The 20,479-nt window shown below is 53.8% G+C and overlaps 1 protein-coding gene across 1 annotated transcript; it reads right to left on the bottom strand.

Moving 5' to 3' along the window:
• Nucleotides 1–226: 226 nt before the first annotated feature.
• LOC119966954 lies at nucleotides 227–16,082 on the bottom strand. The gene is made up of 4 exons (XM_038798908.1): nucleotides 15,890–16,082; nucleotides 13,587–13,716; nucleotides 9,581–9,755; nucleotides 227–2,388 (listed from the first exon to the last, which is right to left on the bottom strand). Exons 1-4 carry the CDS (start codon nucleotides 16,019–16,021, stop codon nucleotides 2,223–2,225), a joined length of 603 nt encoding a protein of 200 aa, XP_038654836.1. The 5' UTR covers nucleotides 16,022–16,082; the 3' UTR covers nucleotides 227–2,222.
• Between the last annotated feature and the right edge of the window lie 4,397 nt (nucleotides 16,083–20,479).

The following is a 20,479-nucleotide window of genomic DNA, read 5'->3' as shown; positions in this document are numbered from 1 at the left end:
CGGTGTGAGCTGTCACCTGACCAATATGGAGCTCGCTCTCCAAGTGTCACATCTCCCAATAAATGACTCTCCGTCTCTTCATTCTTTCTCATTCTTTAATTTTACACCTCAACATCTGAACAGAATCATTTCACTGAAATGTGGAGAGTTTATCTGATATGAAAGTAGTGATGTGATCATTGACCCAGATTGATTTGTGAGGAAGAATCTAACACGAGACCAAATGTGTAAATGCATCACCCTCTTTATTTCACAGTGAGAATCATTCCCAGCAGTTTGAAAAACAAAAGACAAACAAAGACTAGAAGACGATGGATTATTTACTGCAGCAGAGAAACCTGTGAATGGCCCACCTGTTAACGGGAGTCAGATCTGAATCCATCATTTTCTCAATCACAGATTCAGTCTGTCGATATTCCCAAAGTCAGCTCCCAGTGTGGGTTTGAGGAGATCTGAATGGAAATTTTATTCCATCTTCAGTCTCTGGATTCTAATTTTAGATTGGGATTCTTGCTCCAGTTTAAGGACCAAGTTTAAGCTGCTTCAGACCTGGGTCAGCAAACTGCCACTTCCCTGAGCTGGGCCCATCTGTTTCCTGAACTTGGACTGATCTGAGTCAGATCAAACCCGATTGAGAAACAACCTTTTTAATCATCCCCACCACAATGTCCAGTGTTTGATTCTCAGGACTGGCAGGAAAAGGGAATATTTTACTGCCCACACAGGATGTTGTGTCCATTAGCAGGTTTGTCCAGTGAGTGACGTGTTCTTCCTACAGTGTCCAGTATCTATACCACACAGTCTGTTATATGGTCCATTCCCATTATACAGCACAGGACACAGAACTATTCAAACATTGAAGCAAAATCTTCCAGATGATGTGATGAAAATCTCATTATTTTACAAATGGTGAACACACTTTACAGTTTAAACATTCCCTTGTAATTAAATAATCCCGTCTGGAACTAACTCCGAGTGAGAGAGCCCAGGAACAGTCCCACATCTGATCACTCCATGATTTCACATTGAACAGCTTCAATACTCTGTGCTCTGTAACAAATCCCAACTCTTTTCACATCAACTTGAAACATTCTGGTCAGTATGATGGATAAATATGAATATATTCCATCGCTGTGTGAAGATAGAACATTCTGGAACTATATCTGACACTAGGGCCATCTCAGTCTCAGTTTCACAATTCATTGAAAGCAAGATGACAGAAAAAGCAAATTAGTGCAGTGATTAATCCCCGTTCCCCAATAGAGGGCCCAGCACCCGGTACTATTGAGTTTTGCCCTGTATCTGTGCAGTGTGGAGACGTGTTCAGCAATGAATTTGAGACGTTGAAGGGAAACCAAATTAAAAACATTATTAACGGGAAATAGAGCAGGCGGGACTCAGAGACAGTCAAATATATCAGGGCTGGAGTCACATGTACGGTTAACGTGTGGGTGGACCATCACGTGTTTGCTCCACATTTGGTTGGTTCAGTGAGTGGTGAAGAACATGGCAGGTAGAATATGATGTGATGATGTTTGGGCTCCTTAGTTAAGGGTGGATGATCCGAGTTTAGTGGGAGTACATTCCCTGTTTATTAGACAGATTACACACTCGAGGGACAGTGTGGGAAGGTGGAGTTAAGGTCGAAGATCAGCCATGATCTTCCTGAATGGTGGAGCGGACTTGAAGAGTCTCTGTTTTTATTTAATTTTGAGACAGACAAAAGGGTCCAGCCCCAAGTGAGAACCAAGATCACCGGACAATGTGGGGAGAAACTGAACTGGACATCGAGAAAAGAACATTGATTAGAATCATTGAGCTAAATAATCAATGGGACAGTGTATGGAAATGAGGAAGGAATGTTCACTGTTGATATTAATGTCTCTGAATAATTTTGAATCTAGAATAAATGCTGCAGTGTGTGTGTGTGGGAGTCAGAATTACTAACTGCCAGTAGAGGGCAATATTTCTCAACAGGGTCAAAGGGATTTGGAGATGGACATTGTTGGGATTGTCCACAATGCCAATATTGACACATATACGTAACCTGTCTGATAGACAGACATTGCGTCCCTCAAAGGTAAATATAACCTTCTTCAGGTAAGGAGATTAAAACTATGCTCATTATTAAACCCAATGGAAAGTTAAACAGTTTTAGAATAGAGTTAAGCATATCTCACTGTTTGATGTTTAGAAAGGTAACAGAACCTTCCAGAAAAACTTCATTCTCCTGTCTTTTCAAAACCCATTCCTGTTAACCCGTCTGTGTTAAACATATCCATGATAAAGTATGTGCTGTCGAAGGATTGGTTGTCCTGTTCCAAGTCCTTCATTATTTGAAACAGATGTTCCTCAATTTGCTTTTCATCAACTTTCGTGTCAAAACCCCTGCAACAGAATTAAGAACAGGAATTACATTTTTATACTCCTGACAAAACCTGTTTGCAAAGTCAGTTGCCAGGGCAACAGGAACCGAGTTGACCGTTCAGCCCATTGAGTTGCCTCCACCAGTCAGTTAGTCCAGGCATTGTCAAACTCGGGGGCACGACCCACGGTGAATGTCGGGAGGGTCGTACAGCCGTCTGTCACGGCTCTCCCAGTCACCCAGCCGTCTGTCACGGCTCTCCCAGTCACCCAGCCGTCTGTCACGGCTCTCCCAGTCACCCAGCCGTCTGTCACGGCTCTCCCAGTCACCCAGCCGTCTGTCACGGCTCTCCCAGTCACCCAGCCGTCTGTCACGGCTCTCCCAGTCACCCAGCCGTCTGTCACGGCTCTCCCAGTCACCCAGCCATCTGTCACGGCTCTCCCAGTCACCCAGCCGTCTGTCACGGCTCTCCCAGTCACCCAGCCGTCTGTCACGGCTCTCCCAGTCACGCAGCCGTCTGTCACGGCTCTCCCGGTCACCCAGCCGTCTGTCACGGCTCTCCCGGTCACCCAGCCATCTGTCACGGCTCTCCCAGTCACCCAGCCGTCTGTCACGGCTCTCCCGATCGAGCAGCCGTCTGTCACGGCTCTCCCGGTCACCCAGCCGTCTGTCACGGCTCTCCCAGTCACCCAGCCGTCTGTCACGGCTCTCCCAGTCACCCAGCCGTCTGTCACGGCTCTCCCGATCGAGCAGCCGTCTGTCACGGCTCTCCCAGTCACCCAGCCGTCTGTCACGGCTCTCCCAGTCACCCAGCCGTCTGTCACGGCTCTCCCAGTCACCCAGCCGTCTGTCACGGCTCTCCCGGTCACCCAGCCGTCTGTCACGGCTCTCCCAGTCACCCAGCCGTCTGTCACGGCTCTCCCGGTCACGCAGCCGTCTGTCACGGCTCTCCCGGTCGAGCAGCCGTCTGTCACGGCTCTCCCAGTCACCCAGCCGTCTGTCACGGCTCTCCCGGTCACGCAGCCGTCTGTCACGGCTCTCCCGGTCGAGCAGCCGTCTGTCACGGCTCTCCCAGTCACCCAGCCGTCTGTCACGGCTCTCCCAGTCACCCAGCCGTCTGTCACGGCTCTCCCAGTCACCCAGCCGTCTGTCACGGCTCTCCCGGTCACCCAGCCGTCTGTCACGGCTCTCCCAGTCACCCAGCCGTCTGTCACGGCGCTCCCAGTCACGCAGCCGTCTGTCACGGCTCTCCCGGTCACCCAGCCGTCTGTCACGGCTCTCCCAGTCACCCAGCCGTCTGTCACGGCTCTCCCAGTCACCCAGCCGTCTGTCACGGCTCTCCCAGTCACCCAGCCGTCTGTCACGGCGCTCCCAGTCACGCAGCCATCTGTCACGGCTCTCCCAGTCACCCAGCCGTCTGTCACGGCTCTCCCAGTCATGCAGCCGTCTGTCACGGCTCTCCCGATCGAGCAGCCGTCTGTCACGGCTCTCCCAGTCACCCAGCCGTCTGTCACGGCTCTCCCAGTCACCCAGCCGTCTGTCACGGCTCTCCCAGTCACCCAGCCGTCTGTCACGGCTCTCCCAGTCACCCAGCCGTCTGTCACGGCTCTCCCAGTCACCCAGCCGTCTGTCACGGCTCTCCCAGTCACCCAGCCGGCTGTTAATAACGCCGGCGGCAAGCGGCCTTCAAAATGGCTGCCAACATGTAAACAGAAAAGCGGCCGCACTGTGCATGTGTGCCAGATCGTTGGCGTGCATGCACAAAACTATGCACATGCGCACCGATGATCAGGCACGTATACGCAGCGCCGCCGCTCTTTTAAAAAACTGTCGCTGCTTTTTGTTTTACAAGTTCGGGGTGGGGGGGTTTATTTGATAAAATTTTACAGGAATAAAAATGAGAACTTTGGTCAGATGGAGACTCCAGACTTTCCGACACCGGAAGGCTTCACCTTCATCCAACAGGTTCCATTGGAGGAGGGGGTCCGAGGGCCAAAGGGACCCAAAACCATTTCCCCCATTTTTGCCAGCAGCAAACAAGGTAATAGAAAATGGTGGGTCGCAAAGGTCGGCCAGGTCGGGTCCCGAAGGTTGGCTGGCGTGGGTCGCAAAGGTCGGCCAGGTCGGGTCCCGAAGGTCGGCCGGCGTGGGTCGCAAAGGTCGGCCAGGTCGGGTCCCGAAGGTCGGCCGGCGTGGGTCGCAAAGGTCGGCCAGGTCGGGACCCGAAGGTCGGCTGGCGTGGGTCGCAAAGGTCGGCCAGGTCGGGTCCCGAAGGTCGGCCGGCGTGGGTCGCAAAGGTCGGCCAGGTCGGGACCCGAAGGTCGGCTGGCGTGGGTCGCAAAGGTCGGCCAGATCGGGTCCCGAAGGTCGGCTGGCGTGGGTCGCAAAGGTCGGCCAGGTCGGGACCCGAAGGTCGGCTGGCGTGGGTCGCAAAGGTCGGCCAGATCGGGTCCCGAAGGTCGGCTGGCGTGGGTCGCAAAGGTCGGCCAGATCGGGTCCCGAAGGTCGGCCGGCGTGGGTCGCAAAGGTCGGCCAGGTCGGGACCCGAAGGTCGGCTGGCGTGGGTCGCAAAGGTCGGCCAGGTCGGGACCCGAAGGTCGGCCGGGTCGGGACCCGAAGGTCGGCCAGATCGGGTCCCGAAGGTCGGCTGGCGTGGGTCGCAAAGGTCGGCCAGGTCGGGACCCGAAGGTCGGCCGGGTCGGGTCGCAAAGGTCGGCCGGGTCGGGTCCCGAAGGTCGGCCAGATCGGGTCGCAAAGGTCGGCCGGGTCGGGTCCCGAAGGTCGGCCGGGTCGGGTCGCAAAGGTCGGCCAGATCGGGTCGCAAAGGTCGGCCGGGTCGGGTCCCGAAGGTCGGCCGGGTCGGGTCCCGAAGGTCGGCTGGCGTGGGTCGCAAAGGTCGGCCAGATCGGGTCCCGAAGGTCGGCCGGCGTGGGTCGTAAAGGTCGGCCGGCGTGGGTCGCAAAGGTCGGTCGGCGTGGGTCGCAAAGGTCGGCCGGCGTGTGTCGCAAAGGTCGGCCAGATCGGGTCCCGAAGGTCGGCCGGCGTGGGTCGCAAAGGTCGGCCGGGTCGGGTCCCGAAGGTCGGCCGGGTCGGGTCCCGAAGGTCGGCCGGGTCGGGTCCCGAAGGTCGGCCAGATCGGGTCCCGAAGGTCGGCCGGCGTGGGTCGCAAAGGTCGGCCGGGTCGGGTCGCAAAGGTCGGCCGGGTCGGGTCCCGAAGGTCGGCCGGGTCGGGTCCCGAAGGTCGGCCGGGTCGGGTCCCGAAGGTCGGCCGGGTCGGGTCCCGAAGGTCGGCTGGTTGGTAAAAATGGGTCCCCGGAGAAAATGTTTGAGAACACTGAGTTAGTCCATAGCTGGAGTAAGACCATCGAGAAGCTGGCCAAATGGGCAGGCAAGTGGCAGATAGAGTTTAACACAGAGAAATGTGAGGTGATGCATTTTACAGAAAGGGTGGAGAGAGTCAATCCAGACTTAATGTCACAGTTCTAAAGATAGTGCAGTAGCAGAGGGACCTAGGGGTGCGTCCCCCCTCCCCCCCCAACCCCAACAGGATAGATTCTCTGCCATTCCTGCGGGAAAAAGTGCCAGTGTGAGAAACATTCTTCACAATGTAGTGTGCCAAAGTCAGGATGCCTGGCACTGCCCACAGAGTTGAGGATGGAGAGCGCCCACAACCCTGGAACATCACAGCAGTGGGTTGGGGGAGAATTGGCCCTTGGACCTTCCAGATTTGGTGTCCGGAAGGGGGGGGGGGGGGGGGCGGGGGTGGGGTCCATCCTCCAGCCTCACAATGTTCCTGGAAATCTATCTGCATTTTCAGGTGGTCCACCTTATTTTGTCAACGTGGCTCAGTGTTGTTGGCCATCTTTTCAATATGACACCCGGGCAGGAGGGCGGACTCCACACCATCCAGGCCTGACCCACTGCTGAAAACAGCGGAAAACACCCAGGGGAATAATTAATGATGGGTGGGAAGATTCAGAGTGTTTTCCGGCAAGCGGACACGGTCCTGCCCACGTTCCTGCCCACTTTCCTGCCCACGCTCCTGCCCATGTCCCTGCCCACGGTCCTGCCCACGTTCCTGCCCACGTTCCAGCCCACGTTCCTGCCCATGTCCCTGCCCACGTTCCTGCCCACGCTCCTGCCCATGTCCCTGCCCACGTTCCTGCCCATGTACCTGCCCACGTTCCTGCCCATGTCCCTGTCCACGTTCCTGCCCACGCCCCTGCCCATGTTCCTGCCCACGTTCCTGCCCACGTTCCTGCCCATGTCCCTGCCCACGTTCCTGCCCATGTCCCTGCCCACGTTCCTGCCCATGTCCCTGCCCACGTTCCTGCCCACGTTCCTGCCCTCGTTCCTGCCCATGTTCCTGCCCACGTTCCTGCCCACGTTCCTGCCCACATTCCTGCCCACGCTCCTGCCCATGTTCCTGCCCACGTTCCTGCCATGTCCCTGCCCACGTTCCTGCCCACGCTCCTGCCCACGTTCCTGCCCACGTTCCTGCCCACGCTCCTGCCCACGTTCCTGCCCACATTCCTGCCCACTTTCCTGCCCATGTCCCTGCCCACGTTCCTGCCCATGTCCCTGCCCACGTTCCTGCCCACGCTCCTGCCCACGTTCCTGCCCACGTTCCTGCCCATGTTCCTGCCCACGTTCCTGCCCACGTTCCTGCCCTCGTTCCTGCCCACATTCCTGCCCACGCTCCTGCCCATGTTCCTGCCCACGTTCCTGCCATGTCCCTGCCCACGTTCCTGCCCACGCTCCTGCCCACGTTCCTGCCCACGTTCCTGCCCACGCTCCTGCCCACGTTCCTGCCCACATTCCTGCCCACTTTCCTGCCCATGTCCCTGCCCACGTTCCTGCCCATGTCCCTGCCCACGTTCCTGCCCACGTTCCTGCCCTCGTTCCTGCCCACGTTCCTGCCCACGTTCCTGCCTACGTTCCTGCCCACATTCCTGCCCACGCTCCTGCCCATGTTCCTGCCCACGTTCCTGCCCACGCTCCTGCCCACGTTCCTGCCCACGTTCCTGCCCACGCTCCTGCCCACGTTCCTGCCCACGCTCCTGCCCACGTTCCTGCCCACATTCCTGCCCACTTTCCTGCCCACGTTCCTGCCCACGTTCCTGCCCACGCCCCTGCCCTCGTTCCTGCCCACGCTCCTGCCCATGTCCCTGCCCACATTCCTGCCCACATCCCTGCCCACATTCCTGCCCACGTTCCTGCCCACGTTCCTGCCCACGTTCCTGCCCACGCTCCTGCCCACGTACCTGACCATGTTCCTGCCCACATTCCTGCCCATGTTCCTGCCCACGCTCCTGCCCACGCTCCTGCCCACATTCCTGCCCACGTTCCTGCCCACACCATAACACTTAGTCTCAAAAAGGGAGAATCCCACCCCAGGCTGAGTGATGTTGATACAAGAGCTGACAGAAAGGAACATCAATCACAATATATAGAACATAGAACATAGAACATAGAACATTACAGCGCAGTACGGGCCCTTCGGCCCTCAATGTTGCGCCGACCTGTGAAACCATCTGAAGCCTATCTGACCTACACTATTCCATTTTCATCCATATGTCTATCCAGTGACCACTTAAATGCCCTTAAAGTTGGCGAGTCTACTACTGTTGCAGGCAGGGCGTTCCACACCCCTTCTACTCTCTGAGTAAAGAAACTGCCTCTGACATCTGTCCTATATCTACTACCCCTCAATTTAAAGCTATGTCCCCTCGTGTTGGTCATCACCATCCGAGGAAAGAGACTCTCACTGTCCACCCTATCTAACCCTCTGACTATCTTATATGTCTCTATTAAGTCACCTCTCAGCCTTCTCCTCTCTAACGAAAACAACCTCAATTCCCTGAGCCTTTCCTCGTAAGACCTTCCCTCCATACCAGGCAACATCCTAGTAAATCTCCTCTCAACCCTTTCCAAAGCTTCAACATCCTTCCTATAATGAGGTGCCCAGAACTGCACGCAGTACTCCAGGTGCGGCCGCACCAGAGTTATGTACAGCTGCAGCATGACCTTGTGGCTCCAAAACTCAATCCCCCTACTGATAAAGGCTAGCACACCATATGCCTTCTTAACAACCCTATTAACCTGGGTGGCAACTTTCAGGGATTTATGTACCTGGATGCCGAGATCTCTCTGTTCATCTACACTACCAAGAATCTTGCCATTAGCCCAGTACTCTGCATTCCTGTTACTCCTTCCAAAGTGAACCACCTCACACTTTCCCGCATTAAACTCCATCTGCCACCTCTCAGCCCAGCTCTGCAGCTTATCTATGTCCCTCTGTATTCTATACCATCCTTTAGCACTATCCACAACTCCACCGACCTTTGTGTCATCTGCAAATTTACTAACCCATCCTTCTACACCCTCTTCCAGGTCATTTATAAAAATGACAAACAGCAGTGGCCCCAAAACAGATCCTTGCAGTACACCACTAGTAACTGAACTCCAGAATGAACATTTTCCATCAACCACCACCCTCTGTCTTCTTTCAGCTAGCCAATTACTGATCCAAACCGCTAAATCACCTTCAATCCTATACTTCCTTATTTTCTGCAATAGCCTACCGTGGGGAACCTTATCAAACACTTTACTGAAATCCATATACACCACATCAACCGCTTTACCCTCATCCACCTGTTTGGTCACCTTCTCAAAAAACTGAATAAGGTTTGTGAGGCACGACCTACCCTTCACAAAATTGTGTTGACTATCGCTAATCAACTTGTTCTTTTCAAGATGATTATAAACCCAGTCTGCACGTCCTCCCCGTGTGTGCGTGGGTTTCCTCCGGGTGCTCCGGTTTCCTCCCACAGTCCAAAGATGTGCGGGTTAGGTGGATTGGCCATGCTAAATTGCCCGTAGTGTCCTAAAAAAGTAAGGTTAGGGGGGGGTTGTTGGGTTACGGGTATAGGGTGGATACGTGGGTTTGAGTAGGGTGATCATTGCTCGGCACAACATCGAGGGCCGAAGGGCCTGTTCTGTGCTGTACTGTTCTATGTTCTATGTTCTATCTCTTATAACCTTTTCCAACATTTTACCCACAACCGAAGTAAGGCTCACAGGTCTATAACTACCAGGGTTGTCTCTACTCCCCTTCTTGAACAAGGGGACAACATTTGCTATCCTCCAGTCTCCCGGCACTATTCCTGTCAACAAAGACAACATAAAGATCAAGGACAAAGGCTCTAAACTCACCTGCCATAGTACCACACAGGAGGTGCTGTTACTATTTCAACTGTTGGATCTGTTGGTGCTGGTGGGTTGGTGACTTGAGGAACTATCACAAGAAATACTCGGAATTTCTGCTGTATTTCCCCATTTTTCAAGTATCCAAAAACTCCCCAAGGTGCAGAGAGGGGAACAATAGTACCTGTGGACAGACACACACACTGTTATAGCATTTAGCTGGGTGATCAGCTGATAGGTAGTCAGAGGTTACAGGTCAGGGGGCAGGGTCACTTTGGTGAGATGTGGAAAATGTTGTGATATCACTTTAAGGGAATATGCAAATGACCAAGTTGCCAGGATGGAGAGCAGCATGTGGCCAACATGGTCCCACTCGGAGTGTGAGAGCCGAATGTTGTGTTCTGCTTCTTCACGTAGCACAAGCTGCTTCCTTGATGTACGCTCTGACAAAGGAAGGTTCAGACTTGGAGATAGGTTTAACACATTTATTGAACAGTTAACAATTCTCCTACTTGAGTTTGTCTCTCCTGCTGATCTTGCTATAGTATCTCAGTCTAACTAACCAGTCTGCTCTAAGCCATGCGGTGGGTGTGATGCTTCCTGATCTGCCCCTGTCTCTCTGAGTGTCGCCTATAGAAAGAGAGAGAGCCTGTGTGCCCTGTCCTTTTATATGGGTAGCCCCCTTGTGGTAGTGTCACCTCTGGGTGTCTTGACTGCCCATTGGTCATGTCCTACCTTGCTGACCTATTGGTTGAATGTCTGTGTGTGATGATGTCTCTGGTGCTCCCTCTAGTGTTTATTTAGTTGTAATGTATTTACATTAACCCCTTGTGTATTTACAGTGATGGATATCAGCAAACCGACACCATATTGAAATGTCAGTCCAGCTCACTCATCTCACTCTGTGCAGCCCCCTCCCTTCACCAGACTGTGCAGCACGTTAACACCCAGCTGGGAAAGCCCCCCAGCCTCAAGGGAAAGTCTGTTCCTCATCTACCCCCTCCCTGCCCCACCCCACACCGCAACCTACCCCCCCACACCGCAACCTACCCCCCCACACCCCCACACCCCCTCCCTGCCCCCCCGCACCGCAACCTACCCCCCCACACCCCCTCCCTGCCCCCCCACACCGCAACCTACCCCCCCACACCCTCTCCCTGCCCCCCACCCCCACACCCCCTCCCTGCCCCCCCCCCCCCCACCGCAACCTACACCCCCCCTCCCCCCTCCCCCACAGCACCCACACCCCCTCCCGGCCCCCCAGCCCTATCCCCCTCTTCCACATTGCCGCTCACGTCTTCATCAAGCCATCAGTAACCCCCAACCCCCGACTCCAACGCTCCTCACACTCCTCCCCTCCTCAAACTTTGTACCTTTATTGTGGCTGCTGAGTGTCACAGAGCTGCCCAGATAGACACTGGTGTGTGTCCCTGCTGGAAGGGCAGACAGCACAGAGCTGCCCAGATAGACACTGGTGTGTGTCACTGCTGGAAGGGCAGACAGCACAGAGCTGTCCAGATAGACACTGGTCTGTGTCACTGCTGGAAGGGCAGACAGCACAGAGCTGTCCAGATAGACACTGGTGTGTGTCCCTGCTGGAAGGAGGAGACAGCACAGAGCAGCCCAGATAGACACTGGTGTGTGTCGCTGCTGGAAGGTCAGACAGCACAGAGCTGCCCAGATAGACACTGGTGTGTGTCCCTGCTGGAAGGGCAGACAGCACAGAGCTGCCCAGATAGACACTGGTCTGTGTTCTTGCTGGAAGGGCAGACAGGACAGAAGTACCGGTAGGTACGGTTAGACAGAAGGTCAATGCAATGCTTGTCTTCATTGGCAGAGGGATAGAACACCGCCGGTCTGTTTGGCTCACTTGGTTGGGCAGCTGGTTTGTGATGCAGAACGAGGTCAGCAGCGTGGGTTCGATTCCTGTACCGACGGGGGTTATTCATCAAGGCTCCGCCTTCTCACCCTCGCCCCTCGCCTGAGGTGTGGTGACCCTCAGGTTAAATCCCCACCAGCCAGTTCTCCCCCTCAAAGGGGAAAGCAGCCGATGGTCACCTGGGACTCTGGTGAATTGACCTGAACTTTCGAACCAAAGTAGGAATGTAATGTTGGGACGGTATAAGACGGGGGTGAGTCCATAACTGGGATACTGTGTTGTGGTGACCACATTACAGAAAGGATGGATTGCTCTGCAGAGAGGGAAGAGGAGGGGTACTAGAATATTGACAGGGCTGGAGAATTGTAGCTACCAGGAGAGATTGGAGAGGTTTGGGTTCTTTTCCTTGAACAGTGACAGGACTGAGGTGTACAAAACGGTGAGGCGTAGAGATAGAGTTAGACAGGAGCAACCTCTTCCCATTGGCTGTGAGTTCAAACCCCCATGGGTGATTGATGTGTGGCCGGAGGTTTGGGGGGGGCAATGAGGAAAATCCTGTTCTGCAGAGAGTGTTGGGTGGTCTGGGAATCACTGCCTGAGTTGCTGGTGGAGGCAGAGACCTTATACTGTTTGAAAAAGCAGCTGGATTTCCACCTTAAGTGTTGTAAACTGCAGAGCTATGGGCCGTGTGAAGTACAATGGGATTAGAAAGGACACCTGGATATATTTGGGTTAGCATGAACAAGACGGTTGGAATGGCCCCCCTTCTGGGCTGTATCATTTCTCTGGTTCTGTGTCTATGGTGCTACCTTGTGACCTTGAGGAGAGCGTGTGCAGAAAGCTGAGCTGTGAAGAATACAGCTTGCAGCCACCCTCACAGACCCAGCAGCTGCAGGAGATCTTTGTGCTGTCTTTATTGGTGTTTGTATAGAGGAAATCTATGAGGACTGTTGCCTGAAAGGGATGTTTAGCTTCGAGTTTGACACGCAGAAATCTTTTTAGAGATTTCGATAGGCTGCAAAATCGTGCAGGGAAATGGCAGATGGAATTTAACCCGGACAAATGCGAGGTGATGCATTTTGGTCGATCCAATTCAGGCGGGAGCTATGAAATAAATGGCAGAACCATCAGGAGCAGAGAGACACAGAGAGATCTGGGCGTGCAGGTCCACAGATCCTTAAACGTGGCAGCACAGGTGGAAATGGTGGGAAAGAAAGCATTCGGCATGTTTGCCTTCATCGGACGGGGTAGCGAGTATAAAAGCTCAAACATTATGTCACAGTTATATAGAACAATGGTTAGGCCACATTTGGAATACTGTGTCCAACTCTGGTCACCGCACTACCAGAAGGATGTGGAGGCTTTGGAGAGAGACAGAAAAGGTTTAGCAGGATGTTGCCTGGTATGGAGGGTATTAGCTATGAGGAGAGATTGAATAAACTGGGATTGTTCTCCCCAGAGAGACGGAGGCTGAGGGGCGACCTGATTAAACATTCACCCTCAACCACCATTAACCATTAAACATTCCCCCTCAATCACCATTCACCATTAAACATTCCCCCTCAATCACCATTAACCATTAACCATTCACCCTGAACCACCATTAACCATTAAACATTCACCCTCAACCACCATTAACCATTAACCATTCACCATTATCCACCATTAACCATGAAATAACTGTACGCAGTTAGTTACAGACGATTTCTCTTTAACAAGGTAGAATTTCCTGTCACTGAGTCTCAGACAGGAGCCAGCTTTCCTGCAGCATCCACTGAGCTGAGAGAGATGCTGTTTCTCAGCTTCTACAAGGGTTCATGTCGACTCCAATAGCGGGTTCATGCCTGACAAAGAGCCTTTATTACACTGGGGAAATTCAGCAACTACAGCTGGAATCCCGCTCCCAGTACACGTGGGAAACTGTCCTGGATTCTGGGAATATAAAGCCGGCAGGTATCAAAGCAGGAGCCCCATTAGCGCCTCAACCCACTAGTCCCATGTGACCGAGGATCACTCTGGGATTGACAATTCTTTGGTCAGTGTGTCAGTCTGTACAGAAAGTTTCAAACCTGACAGGTTAAAGAGGGAACGGTTGCTTTATAATCTGTTGTTACTTTGAAGGAACATCTGACATACCTGCAACATTCCCACAACGTGCATAACTGAATAGTTTCTCCAGACCGATTGCCAGCGCACTTTTAATATCCTCTGCATCAACTTCAGTTTCAACCCTCTTACGTTCTTTAAATTGCACCTCAAGATAATTCTGAAACAAGAAAATAAAATCCATCACCATGTGACTCAACTGAACTGGCACCAAAACCCATCAGTGTTGAGGGGCCTGTCCTCGGTTCCCAGGTGTGGGAACAGTATTCATGTCCTGCATGGACTGACCTGGGAAAAGAGTTTGGAGTTGATGATGGGAGACTTGGCATCCCCATTTCCAGATGGATTTTCCTGACCCCCTCATGCACTCTTTCAACTTTCGAGTTACCCTGCACATTGGGCCTGACTCCTTCCCCTTGGGCTTTCAATGAAAACAAATATAGAGAATGTTATTGACGGCCATCAACACTGAATCATGTCCAGTCATTGTGTTTCCCTTTGGCTGTTTTACCACATTATTTAAACAGAAAGGTTTCAATGGGTCAGAAACTGGGCCTCGTATCTAGGCACTAATCCAGGCTGAAAGCATAGGAGCTGGAATAGGCCCAACAGCTCCTCAAGCCTGTTCCTGATAGGGAGACCCCCCTCCACACAGAGACCCCTGTGATAGGGAGACCCCCCCTCCACACAGAGACCCCTGTGATAGGGAGACACCCCACAGAGACCCCTGTGATAGGGAGACCCCCCCCACAGAGACCCCTGTGATAGGGAGACCCCCCACCCCCAGAGACCCCTGTGTTAGGCAGACCCCCCCCACAGAGATCCCTGTGATAGGGAGACCCCCCAAAAAGACCCCCCCCAAAGAGACCCCTGTGATAGGGAGACCCCCCTCCCCCAGAGACCCCTGTGATAGGCAGACCCCCCACCCCCAGAGACCCCTGTGATAGGGAGACCCCCCCACAGAGATCCCTGTGATAGGGAGACCCCCCCAAAAAGACCCCCCCAAAGAGACCCCTGTGATAGGGAGACCCCCACCCCCAGAGACCCCTGTGATAGGCAGACCCCCCACCCCCAGAGACCCCTGTGATAGGGAGACCCCCCCTCCACACAGAGACCCCTGTGATAGGGAGACACCCCACAGAGACCCCTGTGATAGGGAGACCCCCCCCCCCACAGAGACCCCTGTGATAGGGAGACCCCCCACCCCCAGAGACCCCTGTGATAGGGAGACCCCCCCACAGAGATCCCTGTGATAGGGAGACCCCCCAAAAAGACCCCCCCCAAAGAGACCCCTGTGATAGGGAGACCCCCACCCCCAGAGACCCCTGTGATAGGCAGACCCCCCACCCCCAGAGACCCCTGTGATAGGGAGACCCCCCCTGCTGCCGGAGGGGAGTGAGTATGAGGGCTAATGGGGGGGGGGGTGAGGGCTGATGGGGAGGGGGGGTGAGGGCTGATGGGGAGGGGGGGTGAGGGCAGATGGGGGGGGAGGGGCTGTGTGGTGGGGAGGGGGGGTGAGGGCTGATGGGGGGTGGGCTGGGCTGTGTGATGGGGAGGGGGTGTGAGGGCCGATGGGGGGTGGGCTGGGCTGCGGATGGGGAGGGGGGGTGAGGGCCGATGGGGAGGGGGGGTGAGGGCCGATGGGGGGTGGGCTGGGCTGCGGATGGGCTCACTTGGTCCCTACTATCTGGGCCCAGGCGTGGTGGGCCTGACCAATGGGGCAAACATTCCAACGTGACTCTCAGGGACAGAGAATCCCGGGAGTGCTGAGCAAAGGGGTCATTCCCATCCATTCCCATTTATTTATGCTCCCGCTGCCCTGTGGCCAATGTGTCTCTTTGCCTTGGGTCCCATGGGCCCTGACTTGATCAGTCTGCCACGAGGGACCCTATCAACAGCCTGGCTAAAGTCCATATCGACCACTCCAAATGCATTCCTGGTTCAAGACATTACTGTGACGGGAGAACCAAAACCCTAAATGGATTTGCTGAATATGCTCTCTGTCACGCTGATACAGGGTAGCACAGGGGTTAGAACTGTGGCTTCACAGCGCCAGGGTCCCAGGTTCGATTCCCCGCTTGGGTCACTGTCTGTGCGGAGTCTGCACGTTCTCCCCGTGTCTGCGTGGGTTTCCTCCGGGTGCTCCGGTTTCCTCCCACAAGTCCCGAAAGACGTGCTGTTAGGTGAATTGGACATTCTGAATTCTCCCTCTGTGACCCGAACAGGCGCCGGAATGTGGCGACTAGGGGCTTTTCACAGTAACTTCATTGCAGTGTTAATGTCAGCCTATTTGTGACATTAATAAAGATTATTATTGTTCTAATTATACTTACCTTGTCCTCAACAAATACTGAGGGTATAAGGCAGTCATTTGCTTCACAGATCCCGGCCAACTCGTCTACTAGATTCTGTGCAGCGAGATGGTTCCAGAAGAGGACAGACACGGTTAAGAAGATTCTCAGCATCTTGGTGTCGGGACAGGTCTCTGGTGAATTCACTGAATGACCCTCAGCACCTTCAGCCTCGATCTGCAGTTTGAGCAGAGAGCTCAGGGATTTTTATACAGTTTCAAAGGGATGGTTTTGAATAAAGTTTAGCTACGGGAACATCACGGTGTTGAAGAAACGCCCCAGCTGATTAACTATGGAAATGTATTTTGGTATTTTGATCCCAGCCTGGAATATAGAAATCATTTAGAAATTACTGGCAGCACGGTAGCACAGTGGTTAGCACTGTTGCTTCAGTGCTCCATGGTCCCAGGTTCGATTCCCGGCTTGGGTCACTGTCTGTGTGGAGTCTGCACGTTCTCCCCGTGTCTGCGTGGGTTTCCTCCGGGGGCTCCGGTTTCCTCCCACAAGTCCCGAAAGACGTGCTGTTAGGTGAATTGGACATTCTGAATTCTCTCTCTGTGACCCGAACAGGTGCCGGAATGTGGCGACTAGGGGCTTTTCACAGTAACTGCATTGCAGTGTTAATGTCAGCCTACTTGTGACAATAATAAAGATGATTATTATTATCTGTGTGATGCTGGTTGCTGGGAAATGTGAACTGCCCGGGGGCAGATATTTCACTATTGATTCCCGTTCACACACTCAGCATTGACCCCCCTGCCTGAGTTAGACAGGGTTTTGGTGGGAAAGGTTATGGGGACAGGCAGCAAAGTGGGGTTAAGGCCACAGTGAGATCAGACATGATCTAATCGAACGATGGAGCAGGTTGGAGGGGCTGATCGATCTACTCCAGCTCCAATCTTTATTTAATTCTGGGTGGGGCCGCCATTTGTTGCCCATCCCTAATTACCCTGGTACTGAGCGGCTGGCTCAGAGGGAACCGCATTGCTGTGGGTCTGGAGTCACGTGTAGGCCAGACTGGGTAAGGGCGGCAGATTCCCTTCCCAGATGGGATTTTATCAATCATTAGACTTTCAGATGTTCTTTATTGAATTAAAATGTGACCATGTGCCAGAGTGGGATTGGATCCCAGGATCCCAGACCATTCTCCTGGCTCTCTGGATGACTTGCCCAGTGACGATGCATCAACCTAGGCCCACACCCCACCATATCCCATAACCCCAGCTAACCTTTGGACACTAAGGGCAATTAACATGTCCAATCCACCCAACCTGCACATCTTTGCAATGTGGGAGGAAACCGGAGCATCCGGAGGAAACCCACGCAGACACGGGGAGAACGTGCAGACTCCACACAGACAGTGATCCGAGACTGGAAATGAACCCGGATCCCTGGCACTGTGAGGCAGCAGTGCTAAGCCGGGTCCCTGACACTGTGAGGCAGCAGTGCTAACCCGGGTCCCTGGCACTGTGAGGCAGCAGTGTTAACCCGGGTCCCTGGCACTGTGAGACAGCAGTGTTAACCCGGGTCCCTGGCACTGTGAGGCAGCAGTGTTAACCCGGGTCCCTGGCACTGTGAGACAGCAGTGTTAACCCAGGTCACTGGCACTGTGAGACAGCAGTGTTAACCCGGGTCCCTGGCACTGTGAGACAGCAGTGTTAACCAGGGTCCCTGGCACTGTGAGACAGCAGTGTTAACCCGGATCCCTGGCACTGTGAGACAGCAGTGTTAACCCGGGTCCCTGGCGCTGTGAGGCAGCAGTGTTAACCCGGGTCCCTGGCACTGTGAGGCAGCAGTGTTAACCCGGGTCCCTGGCACTGTGAGGCAGCAGTGTTAACCCGGGTCCCTGGCACTGTGAGACAGCAGTGTTAACCCGGGTCCCTAGCACTGTGAGGCAGCAGTGTTAACCCGGGTCCCTGGCACTGTGAAGCAGCAGTGTTAACCCGGGTCCCTGGCACTGTGAGACAGCAGTCCTAACCCGGGTCCCTGGCACTGTGAGACAGCAGTGTTAACCTGGATCCCTGGCACTGTGAGACAGCAGTGTTAACCCGGGTCCTTGGCATTGTGAGACAACAGTGTTAACCCGGGTACCTGGCACTGTGAGACAGCTGTGTTAACCCGGGTCCCTGGCACTGTGAGACAGCAGTGTTTTTTTTTATAAATGTTTTTTTATTCAGTTTTCATGTTTTATATTGAACAAATTACAAATTGTTAGAGAGAAAAAAGAACACGCCAAAATTAACATATATATTTACAGGTAAGCATCTTCGTAATAATAACTGTGGCCTCCCCCCTTTAGCCAGCATACATATTTGACATTCCCCAATATGGCCGAGGCACATGTTTATTGGCATTTATTTGCAGTTTGGTTTTGGGCCTTAGCTAGCCATCAAACCCCCGTAACAAACCCGTAGTCCCCCCCCCCCCCCCCCCCCCCCCCCCCCCGGCTACCTTCCCCCGGCTACCTTCCCCCGATTCCCGTCCATGTTCCCCTGATTCTTGGCCACTCGACTATTCTTCCTCTTGTACGTTGGCCACAAACAGGTCCCGGAACAATTGCATGAATGGCTCCCACGTTCTGTGGAAGTCGTCGTCTGACCCTCGGATGGCGAATTTGATTTTCTCCATTTGGAGAGATTCCGAGAGGTTGGACAGCCAGTCTGCAGCTCTGGGCGGTGCTGCTGACCGCCAGCCAAACAGGATTCTACGCTGGGCGATCAGCGAGGCAAAGGCAAGGGCGTCCGCCCTCCTCCCCAGGAATAGATCTGGCTGGTCTGAAACCCCGAAGACCGCCACTATCGGGCATGGCTCCACCCTCACCCCCACCACTTTGGACATAGCCTCGAAGAAGGCTGTCCAGTACTCCACAAGTCTGGGGCAAGACCAGAACATGTGGGCGTGGTTGGCCGGGCCTCTTTGGCACCGCTCACATCTGTCCTCCACCTCCGGGAAGAACCTACTCATACGGTTTCTTGTTAAGTGGGCTCTATGTACCACTTTTAGTTGTGTCAGGCTGAGCCTTGCGCACGTGGAGGTGGAGTTGACCCTATGCAGTGCTTCGCTCCAGAGTCCCCACCCTATCTCCATCCCCAGGTCGTCCTCCCATTTCCTTCTTGTTGCGTCCAGTACGGTGTCGTCCCTTTCTACCAGTCGGTCATACATGTCACTACAGTTCCCTTTCTCTAGGATACTTGCGTCCAGTAGGTCTTCCAGTAGTGTCTGTCGTGGCGGTTGTGGGTACATCCTTGTCTCCTTTCGTAGGAAGTTATCAACTTTTAAAAATACTTCCCCAAAGTCTGTCTAAATTCCTGGCCACGTTTCTCAGTGTTTTCTCTCTCCTGTATGTGTTCACCATCTCAACTAATCCTATCAAAGAACAAAGAAAAGTACAGCACAGGAACAGGCCCTTCGGCCCTCCAAGCCTGTGCCGACCATGCTGCCCGTCTGAACTAAAATCTTCTACACGTCCTGGGTCCGTATCCCTCTATTCCCATCCTATTCATGTATTTGTCAAGATGCCCCTTAAACGTCACTATCGTCCCTGCTTCCACCACCTCCTCCGGCAGCGAGTTCCAGGCACCCACTACCCTCTGTGTAGAACACGTTAAAAAGAAGCAAAGAAAGGCCTTCCAGCAAGACAGGAAAACACAAAATATCAAAATGCCTGACACCTGTAAGGCTGATAAATTTCCCAGCGATACAGATAGAACTTTGGTGAAGGGTCAGGAGGGGCTTGTTCTCTATCTGACTTTTCAAACACACACACACACAGAGCATTCACTATTCTCAGTGTAACAGGCAGCTGCCATTAGCAATGCCACCTCTCAGGGAGATGTGGACATTGGGGGATTGTGTGCAATGGGCTCCGTCAGCTCAGTTGCATCTCTTCAATATTCAAACTGTCTCAATGTGTCTCTGAAATCCAGCCCAGTCCCAGTTAGTGAGCTGTCCTGTGATGTGGGCCAGCATCATGGAGACCAGGATAGAGCCATGGGGAGAGGGTTGTTTTGGGCAATATGACAGATTGGGTGATAGTAGATCAGGGCCTGATTTACACTCCAATCCATTCCACCAGAGTCAATGGGAATGAAAATGGAGCTGCTGCCCAGGATGGGTTTCAGGCCCTGCTTTAACCTCCAGCCTGTGCGGCCTTATTGGATCTCAGCTGGCCCAATAGGTGGCTGGTGTACGCTCACACATTTGTGCTCCTGTCCAAGACAAATTTAAACTCCTGCTACGGCAGCACGGTAGCATGGTGGTTAGCACAATTGCTTCACAGCTCCAGGGTCCCAGGTTCGATTCCCAGCTTGGTTCACTGTCTGTGCGGAGTCTGCACGTTCTCCCCGTGTGTGTGTGGGTTTCCTCCGGGTGCTCCGGTTTCCTCCCACAGCCCAAAGATGTGCGGGTTAGGTGGATTGGCCATGATAAATTCCCCCTTAGTGTCCAAAATTGCCCTTAGTGTTGGGTGGGGTTACTGGGTTGTGGGGATAGGGTGGAGGTGTTGACCTTGGGTAGGGTGCTCTTTCCATGAGCCGGTGCAGACTCGATGGGCTGAATGGCCTCCTTCTGCAC

The sequence above is a fragment of the Scyliorhinus canicula genome, chromosome 6 (genome assembly GCF_902713615.1).
Source record: "Scyliorhinus canicula chromosome 6, sScyCan1.1, whole genome shotgun sequence".
In the NCBI taxonomy this organism is placed as follows: domain Eukaryota; kingdom Metazoa; phylum Chordata; class Chondrichthyes; order Carcharhiniformes; family Scyliorhinidae; genus Scyliorhinus; species Scyliorhinus canicula.
The sequence above is the reverse complement of the archived record's forward strand: the minus strand, read 5'-3'. Positions and strand labels throughout refer to the sequence as shown.